This window comes from Sturnus vulgaris, chromosome 1, assembly GCF_052056855.1.
Source record: "Sturnus vulgaris isolate bStuVul1 chromosome 1, bStuVul1.hap1, whole genome shotgun sequence".
NCBI classification, from domain to species: Eukaryota; Metazoa; Chordata; class Aves; order Passeriformes; family Sturnidae; genus Sturnus; species Sturnus vulgaris.
In genome coordinates this window covers 43,545,333-43,560,437 of record NC_142243.1, presented here as the reverse complement: position 1 = coordinate 43,560,437, position 15,105 = coordinate 43,545,333, and the positions used below count along the sequence as shown (strand labels likewise).

General features: G+C 46.2%; 1 protein-coding gene across 16 annotated transcripts in view; it reads left to right on the top strand.

The window, feature by feature from the left end:
- The first annotated feature begins 11,926 nt into the window (after positions 1-11,926).
- The window catches only part of MTURN (maturin, neural progenitor differentiation regulator homolog), a 68,141-nt gene continuing 64,962 nt past the window's right edge, over positions 11,927-15,105 (top strand). For 15 of the 16 annotated variants that reach the window (XR_015803765.1, XR_015803748.1, XR_015803733.1 and 12 more), the window contains exon 1: positions 11,936-12,150. Coding sequence is in view for 3 of the 16 variants with exons in the window: in XM_088164853.1 (XP_088020979.1) it covers positions 11,989-12,150 (162 nt within the window). In the remaining 13 variants the exon portion in view is untranslated. Of the gene's footprint in view, positions 12,151-15,105 lie in introns of all 16 variants that reach the window. The other variant, XM_014878439.2, reaches the window with a different exon arrangement.

The window sequence follows — 15,105 nt, the reverse complement described above, 5'->3', positions numbered from 1 at the left end:
TTGCTCTCCTTTTTTTTTTTCCCTGTTCATTCTCTAACAGTAAAAATGGTCTGTTTTAACAAGCTGGTACCGATTTGGGATTTCACACTTTGGTGCAAGAGATCTGCATGGTATGGTTTGCAGTCTAATAAATGTTAATGCTGCTCCTGAATCTCCCCCAGCTAAAGATCTGAATAAGCAGGGAAACATTTTTTCTGATGCCATTTCCCCATTACTGGAGCAAATGCCTGAGTTCTGTTGATAGTATTTGCACCCAAAAGGAAAAGCAGCAGAGTGCAGCATTTTCATTGCTTACCATCCACTGTCTTCTCATGTACTCTAAAATCCAGGACGTCATAGGAAGTTTATTAATTATGTGTAAATAAAAGATATGAAACTTGAGAGGGTAAGATAGCACCAGGCTACATTGATAATCGATTTCTGCCTTGCTTTTGTACTCTAGGCCATGTTCTCCTGCTCATCCCTCCCTGACTGATTTTTTTTCCCCATCTTTGTTTGTTGGTAACCAAATTAACATACTTTCACACAACTGCACTACTTTTAAACTCCGTTTGGCCCTACTTTGCATCCCCCTCAGATGCATCATATCAAAGGTGGCCTGTTGTTCATGAGCTGTTTATGTGCCCTTTTCCACACCCAGGTAAGTAACCACAGCCTGTTCGAGGGTGTGAGCCAGCCAGTCCCTATGAGTGTGTGTGACCTCCCTGCCATTGTCCCAAGCAGCTCCTGGCGTCTCCTGCCTGAGGAGCTCTCTGGCATCTCCACCCTTCCCACAGTTCTCAGGTACCAGGAATGTATTTTGTGAAGGTGCAGTAGGCAATTTCCAAGATCAGAAGAGGTGGCTGCCACCACCAGCAGCAATATGTTGATTTTTTTCTAAACACACATATATGTTTTAAAGCCATTGCCAACCTGACATTTTAATTGAGGCCCTTGAAATTTTATGTTTTGTGTATTTAGAGACACTAAACATCGTCTATCTGTTCCTATTAGATGCCTGTTCATTGGTTCATAATTTGCAGGAAGTTTCATTTGGATGGAAAATGGAATCCAAGCAATTATTTCGAATTTTCTTAATTAGTTAGCAATATATTTAACATGCTGGAGAAATAAGTTGACTAAAATGTTTTGATTAATCCTGTTAATGAAATAAAGTATTCCTGATTGTTCATGGAAGGTTCTAATCTTGCAGAATTTTAGCACTAGCACATCTTACCATCACACAGTAATTTTTCTACATAAACCAGAAATGTCTTTTATATGCCAGTTAGTTAAAATGTGGATTAACAGTGTATGTGGAGTATTTATGAGAATGAACTGAAACTAAGGATTTCTTTGCATTCATGGAGAGCTGCCTGCTGGCCATGGCAGGGTGAGCAGTTCAAGGCAGCTGTAGTTCCTGATGGTTTCTTCTTTTCATTGAGTTCATCCATATCAGTGGTTTGGCTTTCCTTAAACATCACCAGCAAACATGGCCTGCTTATGACTTCAAATATTTCAAATATTGTTACAATTTAATTTTTTTTTTCATAAAAACACTTGGTTTCCAAAGGGACAAATTCAGTAATCTGCTTGTCCAGGTGGCACGTCTTAAAATACAATTGCAGCAATGCCTAAGCTCATGTTTCAGATTTTAGTCATGTGCAGAAAAACTTCCACCCATCTCTGCCCTTGTTCCAGCCCCAAGGGCTGACCAGCCTGCCAGCAGGCACGGCTTGAGTCACTCCAGCTGAACCACAGGAACAGCCACCTCCGGGTAAAAGGTGTCCCAGTCCCCCGATGACAGTCACATGTGTGAGAGTGGGTGGCACTGTCCGTCCTTGTTCCACCAAAGCATCCCCCTCCTCTCACAAGTCTTGGCTGAACTGATTTTGTGGAGAAGGCAGACTGATGGAAAAAGGTTTTCTTCAGCATGTCTCGGAATAGCTCTGCATTTGACTGTGGGTAGTATATCTATTTTGAAGATGCTTTGCCTTAGTTGATTTGCACAGTTTCCTGTATTATAGACGAGATATAGGCCTGTTTATAGACATGTATGAAAGAGTTTGATGTGCCAAGCTTTACAGTACTTCTTTCTCCTTCAAAGTCCATTTACTTGAGTTGTCAAAAAAAAACCCCAAAAGCCCAACAATCTGTACATGTCTACCTTTTCTTTTTTTTTTTTTTTTTTCCTAATTTGAAAACTTAGAGAAACATAGCCTGGAAATGCATGTGTTGGTTATTTTCAGTAATTGCCTATGCTTCATTATTCAGTGTGCTGGCTGCTGAGTCAGAGAGATCCTGTGGAAAACACAGCTGCCCAGGAATGGGCATCTTGATGGGATGAAGGCTTCTGATGATAACTGTGGATTCAGCTGCTGACGATGAATGACGACATCTTGGGTCTGTCTGGTTATTCACAGTTCGTTATACCCACATAAATACGTCTGCTATCAATAGGAAAAGAGTATTGCTGATGCTTGCCTCACAAACAAAAGCTGCCACGTTTGGGACAGACGTGAACCAGAAGTTGTTGATCCTACACCCAAACCCTGTTCTCAGAAGATAAGATGATTAACAAAACTAATAGTTAGGCAATAGCTGCCTCTGGTTTATGTGAGAGGAGTGTGTATATAAATCGAAAAGTCTCTGTTTAGCTATTGCTTCCTATTCCCACTGCTTACACTCCCTTCCTTTCTTTCTTTTGTAATTCCATTACTTTTAGCATAGTTGTGCTTTCTGCTGCCAAAAAGTCCTGCACGAATTTACAGGAAAGGGGGTAGGTGTTGAAATGTTACAAATGCACTGGCTGTATTCAAGCTTGCTGTAAACTTACTGTAAATGACAAAGACTTTGTGAATGGACCCATCTTCCTCCCTCCTTGTCTTTGCCTTTATTGGGACTAAACAGTATTTCTTTGGACTGGAGAAACAAAGGGCAAGATGAGAGAGGGTGAAAGATCTCAAGCTGGTGCTGCATATGCTGAGGATGCCCTCATGGAGCCATGGCCTGAGGTAGCCTGACTTGATCTCACAGCATTGCTGTAAATTGAACACAAAATTCATTGCTACCGTTGCCCTGTGGCTGGAAGGAGTGGGGGTTGGAGAAAAATTAGGTTGAGAACACTTTGCTAAAGGGATTTGTACAAGAGTTTTGAAGGGATGATTTGCCTTGCTATGTTTTGTTTAGCTTTGTCAGTGAGCTTTTGTGTGCCCTGTGTAGTGGGGGTACCCACACTTCCTTAACTTTTTAGGCAGATGCTGGTAGAAACACGGACTGTAGTGAGGATGACTTATTCTGTTCCTCTGTGTGCTGCTGGATTGAGTTCAAATGCATGCTTTTTAAATGGCACTGACAACTAAATGAGACAACTGATGGGATATCTCGGAAGGAATTACATGCATCTGACTTGAAATCCCACAGAACCTGTAGGTTCTGTTACCTCTGACTGCAATTTTAATTCACATAAACTTTTGTAAAAATAGGGTTTTGTGAAGGGCAGAGTGCAAAAATGCACTAAATATCATGTTGAAGGTTTTACATGAAAATTTTGACCTGTGTTTCTTCCCAGACCAGCTAGCTTTGTTGTAGGATGTTGCATGAAAATCTTTGAGAAAACATGATGAAGCATGAAAACATTTGTACAGGGTCTGTTCTGAAGGAAAACATGCCTTGTGTGCTGCCAATAAGATATAATTGTCTGCTCCTTTGCCACTCCAGTCAGCCCATAAATTCTGCCATCGCCCCTCTGTAACTTGGAATTGTCTTTTTCCTCCATAGTTCTGACACCTCCTGAACATTTTCCTCCTGCCAGACATTAACAACACTAACAAAACTGAACAAGCACCTGCTCAGGAAAACACCTACCAAATACTTCAGTGAGCATCATTTTACTCCAGTTCTTCAAATAATTACCAAGATTGTGATAGTCTGCGAGGAACACAGAGCCTGTGATATGAGCCGTAAATGCTCATCACATAAAACAAAGATGCCAAAAAATTGTGTAAGTGTAGGGGACATGTACCAAAATGGTCAATTACACCGGAGCCACAGGCTGTGCAGCGTGTGCACTGGGAAGCTGAATGAGAGGAGATGTGTGGGAGTGGTTTGCACAGAGGAGATGACAGCAGGGCCATTGATGGGACTGAGGTGGAGAGGACACAAAGGTGAGAGACCATGCAGTGACGGCAGCCAGTGTTCTGTCTGCTCAGTCACACCGGAGCCCCACAGCAGCCCAGCACAATCAAGCTGAGAGGTCACCTATGTGGTGGAAAAGCTTTGAATGCCATGAGAGTTACTGGTAGCTGTCACTCTGTCCTTCATGATGTAAGAAGTGTTATATTTAGGTATGCAGTCATTGTAATTAGGGAAGAGAGAGAGTTATTTGGGTCTGGGTGCTGGAGAGTGATGGCAGAAGGGAAGTGTAGGGATGGGGATCACTCAGCAGCTGCAGGCTGTGGTGGTTTCCTGCTCTTTTCAAAGTGGAGCTAGTGAGTCTTAAGACAAGGGACATCACAAGTTCCCACTGGGAGTAAAGATTCTGATCAAGACAGACCTCAGGAAGTGACTTTCAAAGACAGCTCTGTTATAACCCTGTCTTACTCCAAATCAATTTTTCAAGTTTATTCAAGATACTAAGATGCTTTACCTCGGAAACAGAGCCAGATTTTTCTTCCATACTACTGAGGCTGGACTCAACATCATAAACAAGATGGTGTAAACTAGAAAATAAAGCCCCTGATTAACCATTAGCCAGTCAAAATACCAGGCTTGGTGGTTAATTAATCCAGCCAGTGAACTCACTTCCCAAATGCCGCCAGGAGATTTAAAGGTGCAATAAATATACTGCAGCTGTGGCTGTGCTAGCAAGTACTACAGCCCGGGAGCAGATCCATAATGCAGGAGAGTGCTGAGACTGCAATGTGCACACTGTCCGCCTTTCATCTGAGAGGAAGCCACCCCTTGTGCCCTCTTCATGATGCAAACCACAGCAGGGTAAGTAGGGATGATTGGGGCATTCACTTTCTAAGTGCTCTCCTGACCTGAGCTAACTACTAATGTGTAGGCACATTGCGTGAACTGGCCCCATTCCAGCTTCTCTGCAAAAATACTGGGATAAGATACACATTAAGAAATACTGCTTAATCCCAGAAGCATAATATTAGGCCTTATGGAGACATTCTTGGTATTGCATTAATATATGAATCATACTGAATAATAATAATAAAGGATCAAATACCTAAGATAACCATTTTTTAAAAAAAAATATTTTCCCACATGAGAAACTCATATTTTCACAAGCTCTAAGGCATGAACAGTATTCCTAATTAATACACACAAATCTCCATCTTATAAAATGCTAAGTGACTATGCCAAATCAAAGGGAGGGCTGTCAGCAGCACAGCTAGGACCAGGCTCCAGACTTTCCCATCTAATCCTATCAACAGCCTCATGCCCACGACATCAGCACAGGGCTTGCCTGTGCAGGAAGGCATCCCAAGAGGCTGAGGCTGTTTGCTTTTAGAAGCTTAGGCTAACCTTTGGAAAGGAGGGCAGCTTTCTTTTCCATGGGGTGTTGACCTGGCCAATGTCATTGCTGTCACTGCCTGTGCTCCGTTTTTCACTACTCTTCCCCTAAAGCAAGTGACTGTGTCAGAAATACGGGATGATTCCAATACCAGTGAGGACTTACAGAGCAATTGCAGCAGAAGTTAGGGCAAGGTCTGGGCCAGTGCTGTGCTTGGGAAAAGACCCTCAGGGTATAATGTGCCAGATACTGCCCTATCTGTGTCAGTTCACACCAGTGTTTGTACCAGTATTTTTTTTCCCCTCGTAGACAATACAGTCGATTTTCCTCTGTTCCTCCCCTCCTTTAGAAGGGAAGTAAATTGCTGCAGTTAAAATCATAAGTTCTCTTAAAAACCTGCTTGTGCCCAGAAAGCTAAGTATCAGAGCTTGCCTAAAGCTTAAGAAGAAGTGGCATCTTTTTCAATAAATTTACATCTCTAAATAGATGATAAGTGTTGAATCAATTTCCATACGTTAAAATAGCAGAGCATTAAGGATTCTGGCACTTCAAGCAATCAACTAATTTGCGACTATTATGAGAATATCTTTTATATTAGTGGAGCAATTCATCTGAAAATCAGGGACAGTCTGCAGCTCTGTGCCCTCTCAATATCATAAAGGATCACAAATTGACAAAAAAAATCCTGTTTGTTTGCTTGAAGAGATTATGTTGCCTTATGACATTCAGATCTTTGCAAAGTCACCTTTCAGCTCTTAATAAGCCATTTCATAATGTTTCCCCCACCTGGCTTTCCTGGCTACACGGTCTGCTCATAGATACACAGATCCAGCAATAAACAAGAGTGTTGACAGATACTTCCTGGTGAAAAAGGAAAGAACTGTGATGTAGCAGCTTCTGTGTCCAAAAAAGATGCAAAGGCAGAAGCTATCCAGTGCTATGCTCCCAATTTTTCCCACCCCTGTATCCAGTCTGGGCTCACTAAGCCTCATGTCTGGCCATATTGGCTGGCTGCTTGCTGAGCCTCAGACAAGCCCTAAACAAAGTTCACAACCCTTCATTCCTACCACTGTGTCTGTGTCTGAAACATACCATTTCCAAAAGGACATAGGATGTTAAATGTGTATGCAGCCCAAGCTTCAGAGAGCTTAAAGGAAAATCAACTTCTTTCAACACAGCTGGCATTGGTTTACCAGCATGTGGCAGGATGAGGGCTTTGTACCAGGCTTTGAGGGTCAGAATAAAGGGAAGGTAGATGAAAAATTTCAGGTGAAGGGATCCACAGTTAATCCATCCTCATATCACCCTCAGCTTGCTGAGTAATCAAATATTTCCATCATATTTCAGTGCACTGTTCACAAATATAATGTGCCATTGCTAGTAAGTGCATGGCACTGTCAAACCAGTGGATGGACACTGTGCTGTTGCTGCACAGCACCCAGAAATGCAGTGTGATACTGCTGGCCTGGATGTCAACAGCAATACCGACTTCCAAAGTGCCTGCCTAAAGGCCAGGAAGATGTGCATCAGTACATTCTCCCTCACATTTAACACATTGTCTTCCTATTCCTAAAATGCAGGGACTAGGAGGAGGACTGATGCAGGGGGTGTTGAATGCCTTTTTAAAATTTAAGTTCATATTTTGGAGCTGACAATGCCACCAGGGAAAGCTGCTAATTAAGTAAGTGGATTTTTCATAGCCCAGATCTTCATCACTATTTATGTGTTTAATTTCTTACTGCCAAAGCAAAAGGATGCTCAACCACTGACTTCAAAAGGAGGATTTGTGGGAGCAGCAGGATCTTTATCGTATATAGATTTTTAAGTAACATTTTAATTGAGAAACATTGAGAAACTGTGCATTCCTAACTCATTTTCCTTTTCCAACATGTTCTTGGTTTGTATTATTCCTCAAAGTTTTCTTGCTCTTTCCTTAACTCCATTTACCATTGGGTCAAAAATAAAAAAAAAAAAAAAAAAGGGAACCCAAAGCAAAGAGGACAGCCACAGCTGTGCTCCTCATTATAGACAAGATAAACACAGACTGCTGTCTGGAAAGCTGAGTATCTTCAGGAGCAGTGAAGTAAGGTGGGGGAACAATTTGCAAGATACCAACATGTTGGCTCCTGGACTCCAGCCTAGAACTGATCTGTTGACCAACAGTCACTCAGCTTGAGGCCCTGGAACAATACCCTGCTGCTCTGCTGCAGCAGGACAGGTAATGGTGCTAAAGGCTCAGTGGAAATGCTGTGAGGGTGCAAACACCACTGGAAGCCCTGCATAGACCAGGCTTTTGCAGGGACAGCTCTTTCAGCACCTCGCTCAAGCAAATGCAAGTGTCAAGGACACTCTGGGTGTGTGAAAAGCATGTTGTGAATGAACCAGTACTGATAACAGTAAGAAATACTTTCTTTTTAAAGGTCCGTGGTGTAAAGGTTTTTGAGCGGTTGTCCATGAAGGGATCAACCTCCCTCACCTATTTTATTTCCCCCAGGATTTCTTGATGCTTTTGTTTTCTGGAAGAAGGGAACCAGTCTTTCCTCAGGAGACCAAACTGCATATACAGTGTAGAGAGGGAAGGGAACAAGCTGATACAGCACAGCAGCTAGGGGTGTATCTCTTATAATTTACTGGAGCTCACCCTCCTGACCTTTCTGTATTTGGATCAGCAGGGAGGGTGCGTAATGAGGGTTGTAGGAGGGCAGTCGGGTTCTTACAGCTGGTCAGGAGAATTAATGTGAATTGCTTGGCAGTTCACCAAAAGCAGACCAATGAGAGCACTTCACCAGAAAAAAAAAAATCTTGAAGGTGGCCAGTCCATGAGTGGAATTTGTCAGATTTCTAACCCGCTGTAGAGGAGAACACTGGCTCAGTGTTTCAGAGAGACACTACAGCTGCCAGAAAGTCGCGTTTGTCTGACACATTTCAGAAACCCTTCTGCTCCTCCACCTTCCACAGCTTCTCACTTCACCTTCCCTACATGTCTTTTCCCAGTGGAATTGCGTCCAGGGGGAACACAGAAATAGTAAACACCTAGCAAGGTACTCTGCCCTTCCATAGCCTTCTAGACCACACTCATCACGTGGCATAGCAGAGGCAAGGGCTTTTGTAAAGATAACTCCTGGGAGCCAGGTACTTTGAAAACCTTCCCCTCCACACCTCCTCCAATCCATGCAAATGGCAGAAAATTGGTTTATCCACTCAGCCCTCATGTTGACACTCCCCTCTCACCTGACTCTTTAATTTCTGTGGAGGTGTAGAACCTGCAAAAAACAGAAGACATCTGTAAAATGCTGATATTTATGTTTTTGTTCCAACTAGCATGGCTCTGGCAGTGCACGTGCTTTCCCTCCCTAATGCTCTCCACATGCTCTTCAAAGTGAAATGCCTTTTCCAGCTGGTCATAGTTACTGAATTCAGAGGCATCCCTCTGAAACGATCTAGCAACATTTCCCTGCCTTCTCTATAGCCTGGATCAGGGCAACTAGATCAAGAAAGCATCAGAGCTGCTATGTTCCAGAAGGAGATGGAAATGTTTTCCCTTAGAACAGGGGAAACTACTTTCCCTCTGGTTTCTCTTTTGTAAACCATTTTTGCCACAGCAGACAGCTCCTTGACCCCCTTCTTCTCTCCCAAGAAGGTACTTGCTCCTCTTATGTGGCCATGCTTTGGGGCATGGATGCTCGTGGGTATTTGCAGCAAGTAGGAAGAAAAACCACGTGTGTGATTTCAGTATACACTATTTCAAGAAAAGCTCAGGCATTGTACAGCACTGTTGGCCATCTCCTCGTCTTGTCAAAGAAGCAGCAGGTGCTTCTGATTTTGACTTGCAGACAGGCATAACGGTGTCATGAGCATTGCACCTGCCTCACATCCACATGTCCATCCCTCAGCCCCTGGCATCAGCACAATAGTCAGTGCCACTGAGTCTAGCTTGCTCTGCAAGCAGCATTTCTGCATTGTCAAAATCACTACCCTTTACCAGACTGTTTTAATAATTTGCTTTTGGGGTACAGGTGTTAGAGCAAAGAGAGTCATCACATGTAAATAAACAAATAATCACATCTGTCTGATTTGAATGGCTGCACCCTCAAACGTGACAAAGGATTTTGCAGTGCATGCTGCAATAAGATATTTAAAATCTCATTTGAAACCTGTCAGCTTCCCTACTCCACAGAAGGGAGATAATGAATACCACATACTTCAAAGTGATGTTTTAGGGACTAAAAAGATGTTCATGTGGGGCTTTGAAAATGCACATAAATCATAGGTGTTAACACTGAGACCCCATTTATTGGAAATTGTGCCTGTTTGCAACACAGCCTTGACCTCCCCTTGCTGCTGTGGGCCAGGGCGCTGCTAGGCAGGAGGACACGGCTGGAGGCCCCAAACCCAACGGCCCCAGCAGCGACAGGAAAGGCCAAGGTTTCACTCCCACCACCACATCCTTACCCAATGCCAGCATGGTCTTTGGGGAGAATAGAACACAAAGCCAGATCTCTGGGAAGCACAAAGAGACAGTGGGATTGGGATTGACCTTGGTGGCTGAGCCCTGTGGCAGGGGAGGTATCTGCCCAAGTGGTGGATCCTTGCCCAATGGTTGCAGGCAAGCTGTGAATGTCACATATTAGGAGAAAAGATTTTTCCATGTCCTATTTTAATGCTAATTACTTAAATGTATTTGGAAAGGAAAACCCCAAATACCAACGATGAGAGAATATCAAAGTTGAGAAGTCCTGCACGGGACTCACAGCTCTGCCAACACCTGGAACCCTGCGGTAACATTGGTCTTCTGCAGGACCCCTGGCTCCTTCAGGAAGTGACAAGAGGTTTAGGACTTCCTTTCCAGCTATTCAGGACTCACTGCTCCAGCCCCAGGCTGCCGGCAGAGCAGATCTGCAGGTCTTCCACAGGTACCCCACACAGTGAGTGTTTTGCAGGTATTTATGTGCACTCACCTCCCCAGACTGATGTTGCCTCATTTTGCCCTGGTGAAGAGACATGTGCCGGGACCAGGATAAGTACCTACAAGAGCACACCCGTATTCTGAGATTTGAGGTGCCTAGACCAGGAGTTTTGGAACATTGGTAATTTTTACCATGTTTTGGTAAAAAACATGGTAAGTGTAACGAGGAGTGTTCAGCACTTGCCACTCTAAGAGCACCCCAGGAATGAGGGCTTTATCCAAAATACCTGTGCAGAATAAATGAAAAATCCTTCGGTGGAAAAAACAGCAAGCACTCTCATCCCACCATGCGTAAAGGAGCTGAGTTACAGTTGCACAAGCACTCATGTTGTTGCGTTTCCTGATACCTCAGCGCTCGGCAGGAGACAGGGTCCGTGGGGCTGAGCTCAGCAGCGTGGGTGCTCGCAGTGTGCCCCAGGTCAGCCGGAGGCAGAGGGAACGTGTCCCTGCCGCAGCTGTGCTGGCGCTGCCATACTCAGGCACATCCTCTCTGCAGCTTGGAATCACAAAATCGTTATCGCCACCACGCTGTAACCGAGCCAGCTTCAGGGTCATTCAGGTTGGAAAAGACCTCTGGTGACCTCACCATGACTTTGGAGTGCCCGAATGATTTATGCACGGACTGATAGGTACAATGGGAGTGTTCGGTGTGTGACACTGACCCCGCCAGCAGGGCTGTGGTACCTGCCGTGGGAATGCAGTTGAACACCACTCAGGAGACCAGGAACAGCCACTGGCCTGTTTCAGGGCCAGTGTTCTCTTTGTCCTTGTAAACTTTTCTGCCCACTGCCACGTATGGCCTCTGTGCTTCCTGTTCACCTCTATGAATTCCTGGGCTTCCTGCTGAAAACCCACGCAGGCCTTTGAGGATTTCTTTCCTTTGCAGTAGAGTGCACGCCAATGCAAATCTAAGGCCCTTTATTAACGCAGATCAGCTCACGTATCTCCTACGCCTTGGTTGGACATACAGATAGGCAATTCCTTGCGATAAGCTTGGAAGGGTAACGTGGACCTACCTCATTGCAAACCCACAGATCCACGGTAACAGGACAGGGGGCGAGGAAGAACCTCCGTAAAGCTTTCCGTTTCCACGGGGGGATTCTGTCCGCATTTGGACAGCCCAACAGCCCACCCGTGGGTGGCTCCCACGGAACCCAGTGCAGGGAGTACCCATGTGCTCAGCGCAGGGGATGCTGCCGAGATTCCGGCCCAGTTCTGGCAAGAGTGATGGGAAGCGGAGAGGCGAGGCACGGTCTCGCCGACAGCGCCTTCATGCGTGGGACTTTCCTTTTTTTATTTTTTTTCCCTTCCCTCCCTCTCCCCCAAGTTGCCAGGAGGCGTCGAGTCAATTGTCTGCGGCGAATTCCAGCGGGGCCGGTGCCGGGAGCCGCGCGCGGGTCGCGAGGCGCGGCGCGGGGGGCGGGAGGGGCGGTGCGCGGGGCGGGCGCGGGGCGGCGCGAGGCGCGGGGGACGCGGGCGGGAGGCGGCGGCGGCGGCGGCGGCGGCGGGGTCGGCGATGGCTTTCGAGGCGCTGGCGGAGGCGGCGGAGCGGTGGTGCGCCCGCACGCCCTTCCAGCTCATCGCCGCCGAGGAGACGGAGCGGCGCATGGACTTCTACGCCGAGCCCGGCGTCTCCTTCTACGTGCTGTGCCCGGAGGCCGCCTGCGGCGACAATTTCGTGAGTGCCCCGTGAGGGGATCGGGGGTCACGGGCGTGCGGGGCACCCCCCGAGCGTGTGCGTGGGTGCGCGGGGAGCCCTCGCGCCGCTCCGGGACGCTCCGTCCGTGCGGATCCCCGGAGTCCGCGGAGAGCACCCGAGGGGGAGCGCCGGGGGGGCGGAGGACGGCGCCGTGCCCGGGGAGGGAGGGATGCGGTGATGGAGGGCGGCGGGGCCGGGGGCCGGGGGGATCCTCCCACAATCTGCAAAATGGAGTCCGCTGCCTGTGGGGGGCGGCCCCGCGGGCAGGGACACCCCACCCCCCCCTTTCCCCATCAGCCGGCCCGGGGCGGCTGCGGGCTCCGGGCGGGCGGGGAGGAGCGGTGCGGGCCCCCCCGCCTGCCCCGCGCCCCGCGGGGGCTGCAGCTGCCGCTCGCCCCGCGGCCCCTCCATCCTCCCGGAGTGCCGGGGCTGGGGCACGGCGCGGGGACGGGCGGACTGGCAGGGCTGTCACGGTAAATGGAGAATGGGCAGGAATAAAATGGAGTCAGGATGACAGGAGGGCCGCGCCACCCCCGCCGTTCCCCCGGGCCCGCCGCGGGATCCGTGCAGGTGCCGGCCGGGCACCGCCGCCCCGCCGCCCCTCGCGGAGTCTAGCGCCGAGTTTGTGCGGAAAAGGCTCCAGCACCACAACCCCTGCCTTTGGGAAGGGTCGGGAGGTGCTTTTCCCCTCGGCCAAACCCTCCCGGTGGTGGGCAGAAGTGCAGGAAGAGTCACGGGAAAGCGGCACCTCGCCACGGGGTTTGTAAGCTGCCAAGTGCCAGTTAACTTAAGTGAAAGGATTTTCGTTTGCTTATTTTAACAAAACAGCTCCTAGCACTGTCATTGTAGGAACGTTGTAGGTTCTTCCTTTCACGGAGCAAGTTTCATCCCTCTACTTGCTTGACAAATGTTCACTAATTTCCTTTCCAACAGGTAAGTGCAGAATGAGCCCATTTGACAGATGGGTCCATGGAAACAAAGAGAAGTGGAATGACTTCTCCAGGACCACACATCCCAGCGAGCAGGACATTTATTTATTTATTTTGTCGAGTATATGAAAGAAGTTATCTGGAGTTTATTTATGCATCTGTCCAGGGATTCCTGAGACCTTCAGAATTAGCAGTGGGGTATTTCAGGGTGTGGATTCTCTCAGTCCTCTGTGGGTATAACTGCACATCTTTCTTCCCAGCACCTCTGAGCCTGCCAGACCCCAGTGCTCATTCCTCTCCTGTGTATGCCTGTGCCCAGAAAGGGCCGTGCCTGCTTGAGCTCCTAAACAGGAATATGTATAAATCTAGTGCAGCACTAGGCTGAAACTGTGGTTGGATACTAAGAATACTGGAAATTGCGAAGAAAGTCCATTTATTTTTCTTAGACATTTATTGTTTCTTTATACATTGCTCAATAATTGAGTGAACTCTTTCATACAAAGTCTAGTCAACTTCAAAAAATATATTAAGCAGCTTCAGACTCTATTCCTATGCTGGCCTTTTTTTCTCATTTTATTTTGAAAATATTTTCATTCCAGGGTTGGTGTGGGAAGAACTCCCTGCCCAGAGTTACCACTAGTAAAATGGAGCAAAGGGCCAACTCCTGTCAAATCTGGAACATAAGCAGTGGAAAACTAGAAGTGGTGTTTCCTTCTATCTTTTCTAGTCTTATTAGCTGAGGCACTTTTTGTAATGATAATACTTTTAAGACAGGCAGATAGGTGTCATTCTTAATTCTTTTTCTTTAAAGAGATGGTGTTTCTTTAATGTGATTAAGACCCACTAATGATTAGATCTCCAACATCCTGTTTCCTTCTCCTAGTGCACTGTCGGACTTAATTTCTGCTCCCAGCTAGATTATCTTGTTTTTTTGCAGTCACTGTTTTTTTTTTTAATGTTCCATATTATAACTTTGCTTTCTATGTGCAATTACAGGCTAAAGTTTATTTTAAGGAGACTTAATACAAACCAAGGGACTGATTATCATTTGCACTTTAAGCTTTGTTGCATGGCTCCTTTAACACAGTGTGGAGTTTGAAAGTGAGTAAATATAAACAGAATTCACAGTGACACACTTCACAGCCTTCTTGCACCCTGTGCCTCTTATAAAAGAGCCTCACATTTAATAAGCATCTGATGCCTGGTATTCTTGTTCTTTCTTTATGTCGTCATTTCATAATGATGCGACTTAAAAAGCTATGTAGGAGGTGCCAGAGAACTCCATGATTCCACTTGTAAGGAGGAAATGATGAACATGATGAACTTAAAAGGAAAGAGGGGAAGAGAAAAACGTGGAAAGGTTGCTAAGATTCAATCTGGGGGAGAAAAACACTGAATTTTGTCTAACATCAGAGATCCCAGATTACAACATCTGATAATTTTCGTTTCCTGAAAAGATATCTTTAGGCTAGGCTTTTAACATGCTAGGGATGCAGGACACCCAAGTAGATACTTATTGGCATTTTCAGAACCACCTGGACACTGAAACTCTGAATCAGCATTTTAGATAGCTGAACAATGTATAATTCAGCCCCCGATGCTCCTGAGGTTCTCAAGAAATTAATTGGATGTGCGTTGCCATAATCAAGGAGAGTGAGGGTTGTTATGCTAGTCCTTACAGTCTGTCATTTGTTTTGTCACCATGTTATTACTGCTATTCAAAGTAACTGATAAGATAAATAAAAATATGATACCATCTTGCTGCAAGATTTTCTGAAAATATTTCAGAACAGAGTCAGTGGGTCTGAATATTTTATGCAAGTCAAATTAACCTCATACATAAAAAGTTTTACTGTCATGCACAACAAGTGGGCTGCATAGAAAAAGGTGGGCCAGCAAGTGATTCTGTCATCCAGCTACACTGAGTCATCTAAAGGTGTGAGGGAAAGCAAACCCCTCCAGATGCAGCCCTATTGATTTCCTCAGCTATGTGCTGTGTGTAGAT